Consider the following 20,259-nt stretch of genomic DNA (forward strand, 5'->3'; position numbering starts at 1 on the left):
TTGTTTAATGCGTTATTATATGGAGCTTCCTGCAGAGATCAGGAGGACAGGTGCAGGGAAGGGCCCATTCAGGAAGTCACTTTACTGAAATAAATGTTAAACGTCGCTGTCGTTTTGTAGTTCAGTGGAAACTACAACACGAAAGCTTTGTAGTATTTTTTATATGTTATATATATATATTTATGTTAAATGTGTCGCTGCTGCCTGTTATGATTTGACATGTTCGAATAATTTCTCTACACCAATAATATGTGTCAAAGATTGTGTTAGCTAGCTGTAAACACCAATCAGAAAACTTGGATACATTTGTCCCAGAGGATAGGAAATCAATTATAGTCCTTGACAAGATTTGAAGTGCATTAATAGCCACTGTAACTAATCTTTAGTATGTCAGTGTATAGTTCATTCTCTGGTGTCTATGTGAGCAATGACAGGAATGCAGCAGTGTTAGTTATCTGTTTCGGCATGCTCTCCCCCATATTCCTCCTTAGTCAGATGCTCCTGGAGTATTAATGGTCTGCCTCTCCCTCCCAAGGGCTCTTACGTCTACATAGAAATAGAAGTGACACATTAATTTGTGCCAGAATAGCTCATTGAATGAGGTGGGAATCAGCACTATGAGAGACATTATGGCTTCTTTCTTTCTGTGTGTGTGTGTGTGTGTGTGTAAGAAAGGGACAGAGTCTATTTGTAGACTGGCTTCTGTTAAAATTTGATCTCCCCTTGTCATACATTAACTTAGGGGACAGTGATTGAACTTGAACCGTGAAGCATTTGTGTCTAGTAGGGACAAACGTGCACAATACATTCTCTTATTTGGCCTTGCATTCCACAATAATGGACATAAAAGACATGCATTTTAAACCATTAAAAGGAAATTTACCCTTTATATTTTCTAATTTCATGTTATGAACCTATTGTGAATTTAAAGGGGTCATATGATGCTTTTGTAAAGATAAGTATTTTGTGTATTTGGTGTAACCGAATATGTTGACATGCTTTAATGTTCAAAAAACACATTATTTTTCAAATACTGTACATTATTGTTGGTCCTCTATGCCCCGCCTCTCTCAAACGTGTCGTTTTCTACAAAGTCCCTCCTTCTGACAAGCTCAGTCTGCTCTGATTGGCCAACTGACCAAGTGCATTGTGATTGGCTGAACACCGCAAGCACTCCTCGGAAATGTAACGCCCCTTTCCATAATCGTGAACTTCATCTTTCAAAATAAATGTAAAGACAGTTAATAATGTTCTTAGTTTTACCATCAGTTCAAGCCGAAAGGGGAACAGAGTCGCTTGACAGACACAGTGATGAAGCTCCTATGTATTTGCAGTACACAAGTCACGGACGGTTGAGACAGCTGACTCCGTGGTGTGACCCTGTCTCTCTCTCTCACACACACACGCGCGCGCACACATACACACAACGCGCAAAACTCTGCATTTGAACAGTCAATAGCAAATACTCTAATAACAAAACATACTTACAGTAGCTGATTCAGAAGTGCCAGACTGTCGTAGCAAAGTCAGAATTACCTCCTCTGGTTCATGAAACGGTCGTCCACGATACGTTGCTGTTCTGTTGTAAGTAATCTTAAAGCTTCCTAAATGCCTCTACTTTCGGAAGGCCAAATAAAGTGCTTTTGCTTTCCCCTAGATACACACAGCATCTCCTCGACATGGCTGCTTCAACACTAACTGCGGTTACTGAAACCACACCGCCTTTCTTTGCTTGAACATTTGGGACGCATTACGCAAATATTTCCACATAGTGACGTGGAGATGTGGGGGCGTGTTTGAACGAGCCGTTTTAGGGGGGCGTGGCAGAGTCTTAACTTTTATAAAGAATATCTCTTTGGATTTGAGACTTTAGTCTTTGCAACTTTACAGATCTTCTTTATGCACCAAGAGCTTGTAACACTCCAAAGAGGAAAAAGGAAAAATTGAAATCGCATCATATGACCCCTTTAATTTTTTTTGACCGTGTACTTTTTAATGAATATCATAAACCAATATGCCAGTGAAATGAAAGACTTCTCCAATCATTTTTTCCTCTTAAATGCCGCCCCTTTCTTAAAATCAACTGTAAGCTTTCATGCAGATCTGCCTTTATCCAATCAACAACCAAACAAGAAAAAAACAAAGATTTGTCGCTACTTCGGTTATCATCTTTTTTTATCTAATCATTACGTAATAATGCACTGAAACACTTAAGTGCAATCAAAACTTGTTTCTTTGCAAAATAGCTGTTATAGCTCCATGTTGAATGAGTAAATGAATGAATAAATAAAAATGAAAGAATCTGGACACCAAAATAAGGAAGAAAACCCTAAACAAAAAAAAATTACAACAGTCACACTTGCATTATTTTTTTTTAATGTTTTTGGCATAATAAAATAAATGTTTCATGAAGTTGGAGATAGTTTAGTTCTTTTAGGAATATTATTTTTATATTCTAGGGATGTATAATATGTTATTTTTTAAGGATGGCTAGTATGTCTGAACTATAATGGTTACTGGCTGACTTTTTTTTTTATATTGACCAGTAATGCATGTTTAGTTGTGCATGTGTTGTTCTTCATATTTTTATGAGATTGACTTTGCTGTCATCTAATGCTCACTTAAAAGATAATCTTCAAAAATGAATGATTTAATAACACTTAAGACTAGTCTTTAGCAAATCACAAAATGAATATGCATTTTTTTTATATGCTGTACATTATTATAATAAATGTTTTTCTATATGGAATTGTAAGATGCTACACATTCCTCATTAATTCAGAAATCAGATAAAATAATCAGATTTCCACAAAGAAAATCTGTTTGTGGTACATACAAACGTTGTCAATTTATATGTTTATGTGTAGACCAATATACATATGTGTATTTCATTCACATATCTTTATTTTGTATTATCTGTGTGTTGTTCTTGTATCTGTGAACCGGAAGCTTCTGTCACCAGAACAAATTCCTTGTGCAAACATACTTGGCATTAAAGTTCTTTATGATTCTAACTTGCATGCCTGTTGAGAGGGCAGTGCTTATCATAACCTAGTCCCTATACATGCTTTCACGTTGAAAGCACATGGCTGCAATATTATATAACTGCATTGACAAAGAGGCAGCCTGCAGCCAATCCCAACTTCCCAAAAAATAAAAGCCCTGCACATAATGAAGGCAACTGAGGCCATGTGAGTGTGAGGCGGAGCTGGCCCAGATTCTCCCCAGATCTTATGTTGACAGGTCACACTTAACAAAGACCTTGTGCTTTAGCATTAGCTTTTGAATGTTGTGAATTGTGTGTCTGACAGACTGAGAGGACCCAGCTGTGTCATCTGTCATATGTGTTGTATTACCTGTAGAGTGTCTGACCAGTGAGGTGGCTTACTTTCTGCTTTATTCTGTACAAGATGAGTGCAGTGTATTTTGAAGCTACTGATGTCTAATTAGAATACTAAGTTTTATACTGCAAACGAGGTTCTCTAATGCAGTATTTAGCTTTTCTTTTTTGCTATGATTGTTTTTTCAAAAGGTTTGTCGAGCTCTTTCCTTTCACCTCTCTGCTGGGGTGTTCCCCTGGTTACAGGCAGGTGGTGTCAAGTTACTTTACCTTGCCCTGTCATTCCAGCATGTTGTTAACCCATTTGTGACAGACGGGGCATTTACAGAAGAGCTCCCTGCAGGTGCAGTTTCTGCTGACAATGAAGTCCAAGTTTTGACTTTGTGTTGAGCTTTAGATTTGTAGTTACTGCCGTTATGAGTTTAAGTTGTCATATTCTCAGAAAAATTGGAATTCCTGCCTCAGTTTCTGTTTTTTGAAAGCTCAGAAGATTGACTTTTGATCCTTGGATACAAAGGTTATGGAGCAGGTTAAAAATCATAGTCATTGTTATAGATGATCTGTACTCGACTTACAAAGTAAATCCCAGTGCATAAGAAAACAGTAGTATTTCCTTGGCTATGCATTATCCTTGTTTGCCCATGCATTTCAGTGTGTAATTTGGTTGCTAAGCTTATGAGTTGCCCAACCACACTGCAGCAGAGGTGTACATGTTTAATTAAAAGACCGCTGAACAATTGGCCCTCATGTTTCAGTGCTGCTCTCTAAAACGAAAGCTTTGTTCATTGTGAAAAATGATTATGGTCCCGACATTTGTTGGAGGTTTTCATTCCTTTATACTGAATAGTGCATGTTCTGCTTAATTAATATGCATAATTAATTATCTGGAAGGAGATATTAGCGTATAGCTCATGCAGATACATGATTAATATTCATCTGTTCTCCAGGTCATCAATCAGTTCTCAATAAGCTTCTGAGCTTTCCTTCTCTGCCCTGTGCTACAAGCACCTCCACTCATAAAACCTTGAGCAAAGCCTGGAATATCACTGTAAATATAGGTGTTGCTGACGGATTGTGTGACTTGTCTCTTTCCAGAATACAGTCGTTTTGAGTCCAAGATCCACGATTTGAGGGAGCAGATGATGAACAGCAGCATGAGCTCCGGCTCCGGCTCCCTTCGCACCAGTGAGAAACGCTCCCTCTACGTCAGGTATCCGCTATATCCTTGAATTCCTTAATTCAGTTCTACTGATATTTGATAGATATCTCAATAAGTGCTTTTTAAATCAGGAATCCTCATGTCGATTAAAGAGTCAAGTCAAATTCTGGTTAAAATAATCAAGGCATGTTTTCAGCAGTTGAGTATCAGTTCTCTTGCATTTAATACCATTAATGCACCTTTTATTTCTAAAAAGTGTTTTGTCATCAACACATGTAGTTTTGTTTGCAGTGGAACTTAAAGCTGTGAAAAGAACTGAAATAATTTTTCTAGTACATAGATATGCTAAAATGCCTGGATAATATATTTGGTACCCTTTAGGAAATATTTGATTTGATGACTATAACCAGTGTTCCTGGACATGGCAGTGGGAAGAAAATGAATTAAAAATTACGATACATAGATATGCTAAAATGCTAAAAATTAAGGTGAATGTGAAAGAACAATTAGAGTTTGCACAAAATGCAACAGTTTTGAGTTCAACCACCTGTCACCCTCTGAATGAAAATGGTCTCCATGTTAGAAAATACAAGATTGTTTTGTTGTCTTTTTTGCTGCCTTTGGCACTGGATACCTTGAACCTGTGCATGGCATCATAAAAATCAGAGATCTGTCAAATCTATCAAGTTTGGATCAGGATAATGAACCAAAATAGGCCTTAATAAGCACTTAAGAATGGATGAAAATAAAATGCTATGGAGTGTTCTTAAAGGAATAGTTCACCCAAAAATTAAAATTTGATGTTTATCTGCTTACCCCCAGGGCATCCAAGATGTAGGTGACTTTGTTTCTTCAGTAGAACACAAACGAAGATTTTTAACTCAAACCGTTGCAGTCTGTCAGGCATATAATGTCAGTGAATGGGAATCATGGCTTTGAGAGTCAAAAAAACATACAGAAACAAACCAAATTAAACACTGCGGCTCGTGACAATACATTGATGTGTAAAGACATGAAATGATCGGTCTATGCAAGAAACTGTACAGTATTTATATAATTTTTTACCTCTGATTCACTACAAAGTCTGAACCCTCCTGAGCGCATTCGCTTCTTCAGCTTGGATGAAGTATCCCTTTAAGTGGCCTAATATGAGTCTGGGTTTGAATCCAATTGAACATCTGAAACTAACCCTGCGTCTCAATGTTCATACTATCCATCCTAAATAGTATGTGAGATTAGAATAAGTGTGTCCCAAAGCATAGTATGTTGAAAAGACTATGCCGAAAGTCCCTGGATGGTCTACTATTTCAGGTCGATTTTTGAAGTGTGGATCCATGCTCACTCTAATGGCTAAAATTGCCCACAATCCATTGCGCTTTGTCGAAACTACAAACACTAATACAACATGTTAGAAAAACTACAAATGTGGCGAATGCGTACGATCAACGGTTAGAGATGTTTACAAAAAGGGGTTTGAGTTACTAATAATCAACATTTAACCTGGTAAAAAATATTTATTTATTGTTATCTGTGTTATATTTCATCTGCAACAGCAATGTGAACTTTTATAAACATAAACATTCCGTTTGTTCATTAACTTTTAAATGCATCATTATGCAGAAAATATGAGCAGAGTTCTCGCATGAAAGACCCGCGCCTGGCTGCTACTTTTCTCTCCAATACGGTAGGAAGTTAAATTAAATGAAATGTGGAGGATGTTAACCGTGACGAGATGATTGACAGGCCAGTTTACAGTGACAGGGTGCGGGTAACAGGTGCGACAGAGCGGTCCTTTAAAGACGCAATTGTGTGACGTGATAGTATGTCCCAAAGCTTGCCTACTCCTCTACTACACACTCAAAAGTGTGTACTTTATCTTCACCAAAAGAGTACATACTTTAAGGGCATTGTATAAGCAGGCACATTGAGACGCAGGGTAACTGTTGGGAGAAGCACCCATCAAACCTGAGAGAATGGAGCAATTTGCTCACAATGAATGGGCCAAAACTACCAGTTGAATCAAATTCAAATATTTAGTTTAATTAAATATGAAAGAAAATTCTAATTCTAATCTAAATACATTTGTCAGTTTCAAGCTTTTTTTATATGAAAAGAGTGAAAGGGTACCAATATTTTTAAGCATTTATTAGTGCCAATGATGAGGTTTAATGACAAGATCTCATATTAAAATGAAGTTGACATTTAGATTTTTTCTAAAGAAATGTTAACAGTGTCTGACAGTAGTGTTCAATTTTCATATTACATAGTAAGTTTAGTTATAATGAATATATAATCTGCCTAATGAATGTCTGGCCTACTTCTGACAACAGCTTGCACCGAGGATGAGCTGTGCTTAACGCAGTGTTTAGCTGCTGCGGGTTCATGAGTCAGCTGACCACACGTGTCAATGCTAAGTGTGAGATCTCAAGGCGTTTTCACATTCCTATGAATGCAGTGATGAGATAAAAATGTGTCATAATGGTACAGGCATATGTCAGTCAGTGCGAATCCTACCCTGCACTGCTCCATCTTAAAACAGAGGCCTGATGTTGTCCTCAATTTAGCTGTGTAGAAATCTGTGTGTGTCTGTCTCTCGGTGGGCTTATAATTAGTGTGTCCTAGAAAGGTATGTAGAAAAACAGGAAGACCTGCTCTACTGGTTTTCCTCCTTTCTTTTGGATTTACCTGTCTGACAAGATAAAAACATTCAGCTTTGAACACAATGCCTGACTGTGTTTCTCAATTCAACGTCATCTACCATCTGGTTTTTCTCTCATGATGTTACTAGGATCTTCTATCACTATAGTGCCCTTGAGTGCTTAACCACAGGTTGATCCGGGGGACTGACTGTGCAGGGATGTAGCAACGATAAGAAAAATGGATTGGGGGCGATGGGCCAATAGATTTACTTTTATTCAGCAAGGATGCATTCAGTTTATCGAAAGAGATAGCGAAGACATTTATAATTTTACAAAAGATTTTAATTTCAAATAAATGCTGTTTTGTTTTATACTTTCTATTCATCAAAGAATCATATAAAATGTATCATTGTTTCCACAAAAAATATTAAAGGTGCCATAGAATGCATTGATACAATATTTTAAATTGTTCTCTGATGTCCCCAGAGTGTGTATGCGAAGTTTTATCTCAAAATACCCCACAGAGAATTTTTTATAGCTTGTTAAAATTGCCACTTTTAGGGTGTGAGCCAAAACAGCATTATTGCAAACAGGCAGAGACAATGGTAGCTTTAGCAACATTAGCTTTACAGAGAGCCAAAAAGCTTTTTTAGAAAACAAAATATGAGGCGTGATGTTTGCTTTGTCTGGAGTCTGGAAGTTTATGCACGAAGTGTTGGGATCAATCTCTCTTTCAGAAGCAATCATTTGACAGCTCCAGCGCTGAACTGACCCTCATTTGTGAGGCAGTAAAATGTAAGCACAAAGTATAGGACATTCCCTTTTTTTCTGGGACATTTCCTTTGAAAATTAAATTTAACCACCGTGTCCTCAGTGGTCTATGGAGACGCCCATGTTCGTTGGTGCATCCCAACACACGACACTTTTAATGGCTCTCTGGCGCTGACATTGTACCTCCAGCAGCTCCAGCAAGAGAACAGTAATGGAGGACCGCAGCTTCTCACTCAGGGCTGTGTATATGCTAATAGTGCAGAGAGCGTCACAAATGGGCGGGGCTTTCACCGACTATGTCGTCATAGTTTGGAACTGCTTGTGTAGAGAGACTGTTTATGATTTTTTTTTTTTTGAATCACAAAACAATGAGGTTGGTTGTTTTCACACACTGTGGCCACACAACTGTTCAAACACCCTATAAAGGAGATTTTTGCATTCTATGGCACCTTTAAGCATCACAACTGCTTTAAACTTTGACAATAAGAAAAGTTTCTTGAGCTTCAAATCAGTATATTAGAATGATTTCTGAAAGATCATGTGACACTGAAGACTGAGTAATGGCTGCTGAAAATTCAGCTTTGCCATCAGGAATAAATTACATTTTAAACATATTAAAATTAGTTTTTTTTATATATATATATAATATATATATATATATATAAATGCAGCCTTAGTGAGCATAAGAAACTTTCAAAACCATTTAAAAAAAATTGACTCTGAACTTTTGAACAGTGCTTTAAATTTGAAAAAATAAAATAATAATCTTACAAAAAGTGGGAGGTTCTACTTAAAGTTGTCCTATTATGGTCTTTTAAAAAGTCTTGATTTTGTTTTGGGGGTGTACTAGAACAGGCTCTCATACTAGGTTGTTCGAAAAACACATTATTTTTCAAACATTTTACATTATTAAAACACTCTCTTCCCAGTCTGTCATGAACAGCTCGAACAGTTCTTGTATAAAAAGAAGGCCCTCCTTCTGATATACAAAATGTGCTGTGATTGGTTAGCTGGGCCAGTGTGTGTTGTGATTGACAGCACTCGGCGCCTGGTCGGGAAATATCATGCCCCTTACCATAGCTGTCTGAGAGGTTCAGTGTAAATATTGCGTCAAAATCAAATCAATTTGAGATTTAAACCCGGATGATTGTACCCACTCTAAAGTTTGTCTGCCTTGGGAAAGCTAGCATGTCTCTGACATAGTGATAACACTGGTTGCCTTCTCTAGTGCAGCTCAACCAGGTCTCGTCCAATTCATCGGTATTTGTGATGTCAAATCCCGGAAAACGAGTCGTTCGTTGTAGTTTTTGAAAGTGATTTCTGTTAAATAAAATATCTCCTTTTTAAGTGGATGTTGAGCTTTGTAACTTTGCAGATCTTTTATGCTCAAACAACAACATTAAAGACCAACTAAAGTTGAAAATGTGAAAAGGCATAATAGGACCCCTTCAAATATTTCTAAATTGGTTGCTGTGCCTTTGGTAGGAAGAGTATTGTAAGTTGCTTTTAGTGAGAAAGTATCTGCAAAACAAATTTAAACAAAAAGGTGCAGATGTCCAATGATGTACTTTTGTCTCTGTTTGTGTATCCCCACACCCATCCTTTAATCAAACACAACAGATGTTTTACAATGAAACCTGAACACCCACTCCTCTAGTGCATTGTTGATGTATGTGTTGTTTCGTTTGGTTTTCCCAGGGCTCTTTTTGACTACGACAGGACCAGAGACAGTTGCCTTCCTAGCCAGGGCCTGAGCTTCTCCTATGGGGACATCCTGCATGTCATCAATGCCTCTGATGATGAGTGGTGGCAGGCACGGCTGGTTACACCCCATGGGGAGAGTGAGCAAATTGGGGTCATACCAAGCAAGAAAAGGTACAGTACTGCCAACAAGCTCAGATAGAATTACAACATTTCCACTCTAGTAAAAGGGTGTTCATTGCAAATAATACATTTTTATTTTTTGATCTACAGGGTGGAAAAGAAAGAGCGTGCACGGTTAAAAACAGTCAAATTCCACGCAAGGACGGGCATGGTTGAGTCCAACAGGGTGAGTGAGTCGTCCTCCTCCTGTGAGGGACTCATGGGAGCTGCCCCACTTCCCCTGAGTGTGGGAATTGGTGGCTACTCACAGTATCCTGGAGGCTCCTGTTACTGAGCATCTCATTTCTCACAGCGACACACAAACAAAAGTGTAAAATTACAAACATGCACTGTGCCATCATAATCAACTATGATGGTTAGATCAATGCTCCTCAGTTCTGGTCCTGAAGACCCCCCAATACCTAACGTTTCTGATGTTTCCCTCACCACACACCTGATTCAACTACTCTGCTCATTAGTAAAGTGCTGAATTGGCTTTTGGGGGCCCTCCAGAACCAGGATTGAGGAACACTTTAAATGGATAGTTCACCCGAAAATGACAGTTGTCATTTATTTACCTTCATGTTATTCCAAACATGTGTGATTTTCTTTCTTTCATGGAACACAAAAGGAGATGTTTGGCAGAATGAACGACATAATGGTGAGTAAATGATGACCAGATTTTATTTTTGGGTGAACTAAACTTTTAAGTGTGTAAAGGACAGGTCAGGATGCTCAAACAAACAGCAATGTTTTCAATGTGCACAGTGTCAGAAAACCAGTCAACAAATTGTACACTAACATTTAAAATTAATTTTAAGAAATTAATACTTTTTCAACAAGGACACATTTAAATGATCAAAAGTGGCAGTAAAGAAATTAATAATTTTATAAAAGATTTCTGTTTTAAATAAATACTGTTCTTTTAAACTTTCTATTCAAAGAATCCTGAAAAAAAAGATCACGGTTTCCACAACTGATTTTAACATTGATAATAAGAAATGTTTTTATTGAGCACCAAATCAGTATATTAAAAGGATTTTTGAAGTAGCGTGAAAAATCTTTCTGAGACCTATATATAAAAAAGAATTTGGCACTTCACCTTTATTTATTTGCCATTACATTCACAGTTAAAACTTTATTAAAACAAACGTAAAAAAATTTTTTTGAGTGTAGCATCCAAATAGTTAACATTCATTATCCTCCTTGTTTGTTCAACCATGTCATCTTTGGTTATATTTTTCCATGCGTGCTGTGAATTACATTGAAACCCATTCTGTTTTTTTGTTTGTTTCATTCCTCATCCCCATTCCCCCACCATCGACTCATCTCCACGCAGCCAGTCAAAGTGAAGCGCAAAAAAAGCTTCAACCTATCACGCAAGTTCCCGTTTTACAAGAGCAAGGATAATATAGTACAGGAGTTGTGGAGACTGAACGTGAGTATGAGCGTGTGACCAGGGCTGTGACTCTGTCCTTCATGCTTCATCCTGTCACTGTCACTCACCCTGGAGATGGCTTCTGATTGGCTCTTAACCTTTCTGTGAGGAAACAGCCAATCGGGGCCTCTCTGGCCTTTGTCTTGCTCTGAAGGGGAACTTAGCACTTTTCACAGGTGTGAGGCTGCACTAACACTCAAATGCTGTGCTCAAACATCCATCATTGTTAGAGCTGTTCCCTTCAGCATTTCCACATATAATTCTGTTTCAGATGAATATGCATGGGAACCCCCTGTACTTAAATTACAATTGGACAACCCAGATCTTTCATCGCACAGCAAGCTGATGTTAGTATTCCTTCATCCCTCGAGAGTGCAACACCTCTCTTCTCCCAGCCTTTCACTAACCTCTTTCTTCTTCCTTTCTGCTCTCTCTCTTTGTTCTTGCTTTCACCTGTCGGGACGCTCAGGACTTCCCAGGGTTAAGTGATGACTTTTATGGATCAAAGAGTTTGAGTAAGTGTGTGGTTCCTCTTGTCAAGCAGCTGTTCCCTGAGCTAACTGAACCGGCTGTGCCACACACCACACACATTTTATTCTTTCTTTCTGTTCCTTCCTCTCTCTTTCTCACTGAATATCCTCTCTACCTTAAGAGTCATTTGCTTTTTAAAAAAAATACACAAAAATACAAAAATATACAAATAAAACTAGATGTTTAGCAACTAAAAATGTAGGACTTGATTATGTCCTTCAAGTGTTGATTAGAAGGTGAAAAGTGAGTGTAACATACCAGTATGAGGGCAGGACTAATGCGACTTCGCTAAAACTATGCTTAAATGAGTATTATCATTTGCTTAACATTATCCAATCATCTGTATAGCCTGAGTGAAAACAAAGTTATTATGGAGGAAGAACAAGTTGTTACATTTTGATAGATTAAACCTTGTAAACAGTTTGAGACAAAAAAAAAAATCTTAAAAAATAGGCATGTTTTCTTTTTTGTTAAATATCATATTTGATACATCAGGCTTTAATGTCTCATTTCGTGTGATATAGTGAGAATATGGAGCTCACACTCAAGGAGGAAAATATGCAATTTGCCACAAATAAGAAATAACCATACAGTATATGTTATTAGGATGATATCAAAGCTCTTAAGTATTTATTGTGTTGTAAAACATATAATGCAATACAATACAATGTTTGAGAAATATACAAATAAATGTTCCTCAAAAGCCTGATGTATCACATGATACTCACTTTTCAACAGGTTTATTTCTAAAAAAAATGATGTATGGATAATCAAGTAAACTTAAGTTGCTTCTGTCCTGTAAATGTTCATTTTCAATAATTACTATAACAGTTATTCTAATATTTACTTTATAAAAATCTGTAACAATTTCACAGTAAAAATTTAATACAAATGATGACCTGAAGAGGTGTTTAGATGATACTAAAAGGCCTTTTACTTGCTTAAGAAATATCAGTTAGATGATAGAACACATGTACCTGTAGTAGATTGTTTTTTTTTGTTTTTCAGCAAAGTTTTGATCATGTTGATAATTTAGAGGCCTTAGAAATTCTTGTATATTATATGATACAGTAGGCTTAAAGATGTGGTAAATAAATAAATTCAGGCAAGCTCAGTTTTTGATTTCATATTGACTTTAAACACTCAAATCATTCACACATAAATATCCTTAAATCAAAGATCTGATTGACGTATGATACACTGAAGGGCGAGTGAATCCAAGGCAGACCTCTTCGGGTGCCATAGTGTCTTTAGAGCCGGCTCATACTGGGCAGGATTGAGTGCATGTTCAATGTTTTAAGTATCCCAGCACTATCAGGTTGTCACTGTATCTAAGGGATGTTTGTTATTTGATTCCTGTAAGGAACCCAACACTGGCTTGTTTACTTTGGCATGAGGAGCAGTATCACAGTCTGATGAACTGAACACTGGCAAGGTCATAGGAAATGCTCAGCATGGAATCTAAGATCACTAGGGTCATAGGAAAAGGAAATACTTAATTTCCTATTGCTGCCTCATCCTACCATTTCCCTTCTAAGGAAACGGCAGGCTTTTAAGTGACCAAAAGTTCTTTCTGTTTGTTTTCCTCTCTTCAATCACTCATTTCTATTCTTGGCATGATGGTACGGGAGGGTGTATAGTTTCATTCTGAGCTGTGCTGGATATGCTATTAATCTTACACATGGGCAAAAATGTGCATTGTGACATTTCTAAACTTCCCTCCTCTTATATCCACAGAATGCTTGACGTCCAACACCAGTGACAGCGAAAGCAGCTCCAGTAAGTGGCTCTAAACAACACAATTACCTTATGCTTACTGCATTAAATCTGTCCCAGTGTAGTCTGCAAAGGTCTGCAGTATTCCATTTGTTCAGTCATGCTATTAACCTTTAGGTGCTTTAAAAAAAAAAAAAAAAACTGGTCCATAGCTATGGTCTTATCATCTACACGTTCATTCCAGTAGTAATTCAAGTGTATTGTTTTTGTATTAAATGGTGATAATTGATCCCTTCATGTTTCATGTGGATAATTTTATCTTTTCTCATCATGCAGAGGGTCAGGAAGACACAATTCTATCATATGAGCCAGTAATTCGACAAGAGAGTAAGTATTCATGCACACAAACAACTTTTTACAGTTGTTGTTTTTTGTGTTTTTTTTAATTGAAGTCCACTTATACTGCTTGAAATGATAGTAATTTAGTTTTACATCCCAGTCCCACGTCATGTTTTTTGGATTAGTACACGTTGTACATGCTCAGTTATGATCTAGTTTTTGTGTGGTCAAGCTACAGTCCTCATTTCTCTGTTCAAGTCTACATGACACAAGTTGGGTGTGTTTGCTGTAGCAGTGTGAACTAACCTTTACAATTAAACAGGCTGTTTTTGCTGCAGTACCTTCAGGATTTCTACAGTCATGGCCAAATTTTTTGGCAGTGACAAATTTTGTGTTTTGCAAAGTTTGCAGCTTAAGCTGTTGTGTTGTTCATTCACATTGTTTCTAGATTATTGTGTAGTGTGATCATGTATTTTAAATAATTGCCAAAAGCTTAATTGGCCAAAAAAATGAACTCTTCACAAAAAAACAAATTTCACTGTTTTTTGATCCTGACACAAAATGACTAGCTAACATTTATTCACTAATAATATCAGCAACAAATGTGAAAGTGTGAATGAGTACTAGTCAGGTAAAATCACTATCATACTAATTGGATTGTAAGAGCAGGCTGATTGCTATAAAAGGAGGGAAGAATAGCTTCCAGTCCTTGTGTTCTTGTTAGTAATGGTTACCTTCAAAGAAACATGTGCAGCCATCAACGCTTTGGATCAAAATGGCCTCACATGCAAGGAAATTGCTACAAAGAATATTGCACCTAAAGAAACCTAAAGGAGCCATTTACCGGATCATCAAGAACTTGAAGGAGAGGTTCAAGTGTTGTGGAAGTCTTAGGGTGGTCAGAGATGGAATCATGTCACCAGCAGTGCAGAGCTTGCTCAGGAATAGCAGCTGGTGTGAGAGCATCTGCACATACAGTGAGGCCAAGACTTTTGGACAACGGCCTGGTGTCAAGAAGGACAGCAAAGAAGCCACTTCTCTCCAAAAAAAAAAAAAGTCAAGGACCGACTGAAATTCTGCAGGAAGTATAAGGATTGGAAAGCAGATATCTGGTGCACAGTTATTTTCACTGATGAAGCTCCCCTCCGACTGTTTGGGACACCTGGAAAACCGAGTGTTCGGAGAAGAAAAGGTAAACGCTACCATGAGTCCTGTGTTGTGCCAACAGTGAAGCATCCTGAGACCATCCATGTGTGGGTTAGTTTTTCAACCAAGGGAGTGGGCTCTCTCATAATTCTGCCCAAAAACAATGCCATGAGTTAAGAATGGTATCAAAACGTCCTGCAAGAGCTACTTCTTCCAAAGGTACATGAGCAATTTGAGGATGATCCGTGCATTTTCCAGCATGATGGAGCACCATGTCACAAAGCAAGAGTGATAAAGAAGTGGCTCGAAGATCATTACATTGAAATTTTGGATCCGTGGCCAGGCAACTCCTCGGATCTCAATCCCATAGAGAACCTGTGGTCAGTCTTCAAAAGGCGAGTGGACCAGCAGAAGCCCACAAATTGTGATCAACTCTGAGAACTAATAAGGCAAGAATGGATAGCTATCAATCAGGATTTGCCCCAGAAGCTAATATCCAGCATGCCAGACTGAATTGCGGAGGTTATTATGAGAACTGGTAAGGAATGTATGTATTGATTTTTTATATACATTTTTTTTGCCAATAAAAGCCTTTAAAAAAGTCTTTAAAAAATGTATATGCGTATCGTTTTTTTAGTATAACATAGAGACATGGAAAAATAATCCACAAATACTAAAGCAGCAAACAAAACAAAATTTTGCAAAACACAAAATTTATGTCACTGCAAAAACTTTTGGCCATGACTGTATATGTAAATAACCTATTTTATGACGGCTTTACTTCTTAAAGTGAAGTGTATGTGCCATAGTTTAAGCTGTCTTTCTTTAGGGTGGGTCAAGGTGTTGAGTAAACAATAGCTGATATGCAAATATGGACATCCGTTAATGTGACCATTTTTTAATGATTTGTGTTTGCAGTTTAGTTTTTGTAAATGATCTGGGTGCACTGGGGAGGAAGCTTGTATTTAAAAAAAACAAAGAAAAATCCTGTTTTCCATGGTATTTGCTCCATGAGGAAAGCCAAGAAATTATTCTCAAGGCTTGGAAGTTTTTGACCAACATTGATTTGGCTTTCTTTTCAGTCCATTACACAAGGCCTGTGATTATCCTGGGTCCAATGAAGGACAGAGTAAACGATGACTTGATATCAGAGTTCCCTCACAAGTTTGGATCCTGCGTTCCACGTGAGTGTAATAAGAAAAGGCCATGCTGGCTACATGCAGATCATCTTTATCATCAAATGTTTTGGCAGTACTTGTAAAAGTAAAGCAAGACATAAACGTTTCCTCAGATACAACTCGTCCTCGGCGAGAGAATGAGATGGACGGGCAGGACTACCATTTTGTGGCTTCAAGGGAGCAAATGGAGAAGGACATTCAGGACAACAAATTTATCGAGGCCGGCCAGTTCAATGAGAATCTGTATGGGACCAGCATACTGTCTGTCCGGGCAGTGGCTGAAAGGGTCAGTGACTCCCTAGTGTAAACATGCCAGAGGATCTGAACTCCTGTTTAATCCTTAAATATATTTTCCCTGTGGCAATTACTGTGCAGTGAAAGTGTGACACGGGATGTAAGGGTTTCTTTAATCCTCTTGTAGGGGAAACACTGTATCCTGGATGTGTCTGGGAATGCCATAAAGCGACTGCAGCAAGCACAGCTCTATCCAATCGCCATTTTCATCAAACCAAAATCTGCGGAGGCCCTTATGTAAGTTTAAGATTTTGTAAATTAAATGCATACACTACCATTTAAAAGTCTGGTGCCAATTTTTTTTTAATAGTTTATTCAGCAAAGATGTGTTAAATTTAATAGTTATATATTCTATCTCAAGTTCTAAAAAAATCCCAGTTTCCACAAAAATATTAAGCAGCACGACTGTTTTCAGTATTTTAATAAGAAATGTTTCTTGAGCACCAAATCAGCATATTAGATTTCTGAAGGATCATGTGACACTGAAGAGTAATGGCTTCTAAAAATCTGCTTTGCCATCAGCTTTGGAATAAATTACATTTCAAAATATCTTAAAATATCTAGAAAAGTTATTTTAAATTGTAATAATATTTCACAAAAATAATGTTTTTACTGCATTTGTGTTTTTCAGGGAATTGAATAAGAGGCAGACATATGAGCAAGCTAATAAAGTCTTTGATAAGGCAGTGAAGCTTGAACAAGAGTTTGGAGAGTTTTTCACAGGTAACCCCCTACACCACACCACACCATCATGTGATTTTCTCTTAACTGTATCCAGAGGAAATCTTTTAGTCCAGCACATCTGTTACTGTTTGACAGTGTACAGGAGTATGACTGTTCCTCTCTTTGTCTTTCTACAGCCATAGTCCAGGGTGACTCACTAGATGAGATCTATAATAAAATCAAGCTGATCATTGAAGAGCAGTCAGGCCCTTACATCTGGATCCCGTCCACAGAGAAGCTCTGAACTCGCCGCCTCCATGGAGCCCCCCCACCTTACCCTCACTCCCACCTGACACCTTTCCTTCCCTTACACTGACATGTTTCATATCAAGTTTTAGTGTCATCATTATGTTACCCTCAATCGAAAGAAGTCTTATCACCATTACTGTGACTGTGCACACCCCTGCATGAGTTTCTCAGCAATTCCATTCAACATTGGAAATGCCATTCCTAAAGAAATTTTTTTTCAAGTAAAACAAGAAAGGGAAACCTGAGCAAATTCTTTTGTGCGTTTTGGATGGACTTGATGATGAGAACGTCTTAACGACGCGAGAGTGGGGAGCAGGGGAGTTGGAGATGGTGGCACGAGTGGGAACCTTGTATATGTTCATTCGATTTCATGGAAAAAGACATTTGAGGATGCTGTGCAAGGTTTTCTTTGAGGACTAGATACAGTTCAAGCCTGCTGATGGTACCGTCACTGCTCGTGTTTCTAACGGATAAACTTCAAAACTGATGGTGATCTTCAGTAATCATAAACCAGCTCACTTTATTTGATGGGCTGCCTGGCCGTTTGTATGGTAACACGTTCAGAGGCAGAACAAAATGGAGGTTCGAGTCTATACATTTATATTACTGAAATCACATGGAAAATAAAAAATCCTACCGAGAGATTTTACTACATAATATGAAATTATACGGTACACATTTTACACTTCACTAGAATTGTCTACTTGGAGGGCTGTTCGATTTCATTTCTTGTCTTTGGGTTTGTGTTCTTTCTTTCTTGTGGTTTTAGCTGCTCTGGATTAAAGATGGGGGTAAAGAGGTGTAACTGGGCTCTCTGCAGACCACCAAACTGCCTTATGATGAATAAACACTCGATCGTGGGGGAGGGGGGATGAACGACACAATATTCAACCTATCAATGCTTAGAGGACGACTCTATTTTAGTGCTTATTATGAGTTTCCTGTCACCCTATTGGAGGCCTAACTTGTGAGTGCAATAGACTTCAGTGTCTTACCTCTGTGAAATCCTTTTTTGAAAACCTTTTTTTTTTTCCTTTTTCAAAATCCAATTTCGGCCGCCATTGGAGTTGAAAAGCAGACAGCCCACTTGCACTTCCTCTGCCTTCCATGACTATATTCTCTTCAGACTGAACGGTAACACGGTACTGTCCTGTTAGCTGCCCAGGAGCGCAGCCTTAAAACGGGTAGAATCAAGACAATAATTGTGTTGGATGTCCTCCTTGATATTAAAGCGTTAGTGGAGCCTGAAATTGACAGTTTTCCCCAGAACTCGACGATGGTTTGATTAAATCTGTTCTTTGTAATGACAGCTTTTAAAAGATTTTTTCCTTCTACTCCTTTATTTCCGGGCTGATGTTTACTTCACTGTGTTAAGCCTTGTGCCGTGGTGAGCTTGGCGAGCTCAGGAATCTGATGGAAAATTAATTTTTAATTTTTTTTTTTTTTTAATGCAACTAAAGGGCCTCAATCATATTGTGATGGAATAGAGCGAGTATGAACTCAAAAGGAATGATTTTCTCTCCTCTAACTGAACACCCAGACATGCTGATACATTATACTTGTGTATTTTTTAATATTTTTTTATTTTATTTGAAATACTTTGTAAGCACTTCGTCTGTGGTTGTCCTTGGGTTCAGCCGGAGAGAAAAGGATCACAACAGAAGAACAGTACTTCCTTCGATTTCTTCCTTCAAAGATTCTTTGTTTTTGTATTGAGAAGTCTGGATCCCGCAGAAAGCAAGGGAAGTTCCTGGGCCCACTCTCTTCCCCCGCCCCGCAGGCATTCTCTAAACAGGTGCGCTCACCTGCCAAGCGTCTCTGCGAAATCAGCTGTCATACCCTTGTCAAAACCAGAGTTCAGGGATTAATCGAAGGGAACAGAGCCATTTATAAACTGCTTACAGACTGTTTTAATGGGTATGATAGCTGTAAAGTGTAAATATCCCCCTCACTTGTGCTTCATGCATGTGTGATACAACTGGGACAAACATGTTTTATAAATCACAAATGTCAGGTAAGTAAACTTTGAATTTATTCTGAGATTAATTTCCATACAAATGTGCCGTAATGTTGGTATTTCTCTATAGAAAAAAGAAATCTTCAGCTGCCTATCAGAACAATTGTTTTTTAGTGAGTCGGGAACCAGCTTCCCTACAATACGGCCTGTCTACTTGTGATATCTTGTGGAACTTGTCTGAGTGTATAGATGAAAAACTAATGTAAAAATACAAATATATATATATATAAATATCTATAAGACATGCAGACAGCAACCCATGGAGTGATATTGAAGTAAACCAGGAGCATAAATGACTCCTTTTAGCATAGATCTGGTCCTCTGAGGTGACGAGCGGAAAAGCAGCTGACTGTTCGCACCGTTGATGCCAGTCAGCCGTGTTGGTGAAGCCCAAAGAATTTTGAATCATTGTACTATATTTCTAATGAAGTGGACTGAATTGGAGCAGTTCTGGTGTACTAATGAGGGTCTCTGCTCCAGAGGGCATGAGTGTGAAATGGGGAGGGAATGGGTCTGATTTATGTTTTTGAGTGATTGAGTTTTTGATGTGATAGCACACTTGTGCAGTAAGTGCTTGCAAATATGAACCCTTTGATTGTACAGTAGTGTCCTCCCCATGATTACAGGTGGTACAACCCATCAGGACACAAGGAAAACTGCTCTTTTATATCCTGGTCAGGAGAGAACACAGTCTTACCGATTATTATTATTATTACTTTTCTTTTTTTTTGGGTTTGTTTTTTGGACTGGACAAGAGTTTGTTTGGAAATAAACTATGTGACTATATGTTACGATTTCAATGCATGCATTTTTATTTGTTTTGTATTGCAATGCAGATGTTTTGAACTAGTCAACT

At 38.0% G+C, this 20,259-nt stretch overlaps 1 protein-coding gene across 3 annotated transcripts in view; it reads left to right on the forward strand.

Annotated features, from left to right (window-relative positions):
• The window catches only part of LOC109101810 (disks large homolog 3-like), an 85,862-nt gene extending 65,655 nt beyond the window's left edge, over window positions 1-20,207 (forward strand). For 2 of the 3 annotated variants that reach the window (XM_042755438.1, XM_042755439.1), the window contains 11 exons: window positions 4,436-4,550; window positions 9,608-9,784; window positions 9,884-9,959; window positions 11,680-11,725; window positions 13,479-13,520; window positions 13,794-13,844; window positions 16,025-16,126; window positions 16,234-16,406; window positions 16,542-16,651; window positions 17,046-17,137; window positions 17,275-20,207. In XM_042755438.1, the coding sequence (XP_042611372.1) occupies window positions 4,436-4,550; window positions 9,608-9,784; window positions 9,884-9,959; window positions 11,680-11,725; window positions 13,479-13,520; window positions 13,794-13,844; window positions 16,025-16,126; window positions 16,234-16,406; window positions 16,542-16,651; window positions 17,046-17,137; window positions 17,275-17,381 (1,091 nt within the window). In that variant the 3' untranslated portion in view covers window positions 17,382-20,207. Of the gene's footprint in view, window positions 1-4,435; window positions 4,551-9,607; window positions 9,785-9,883; window positions 9,960-10,403; window positions 10,434-11,679; window positions 11,726-13,478; window positions 13,521-13,793; window positions 13,845-16,024; window positions 16,127-16,233; window positions 16,407-16,541; window positions 16,652-17,045; window positions 17,138-17,274 lie in introns of all 3 variants that reach the window. The other variant, XM_042755437.1, reaches the window with a different exon arrangement.
• Window positions 20,208-20,259: the final 52 nt, after the last annotated feature.

Source organism: Cyprinus carpio, unplaced genomic scaffold (genome assembly GCF_018340385.1).
Source record: "Cyprinus carpio isolate SPL01 unplaced genomic scaffold, ASM1834038v1 S000006696, whole genome shotgun sequence".
NCBI classification, from domain to species: domain Eukaryota; kingdom Metazoa; phylum Chordata; class Actinopteri; order Cypriniformes; family Cyprinidae; genus Cyprinus; species Cyprinus carpio.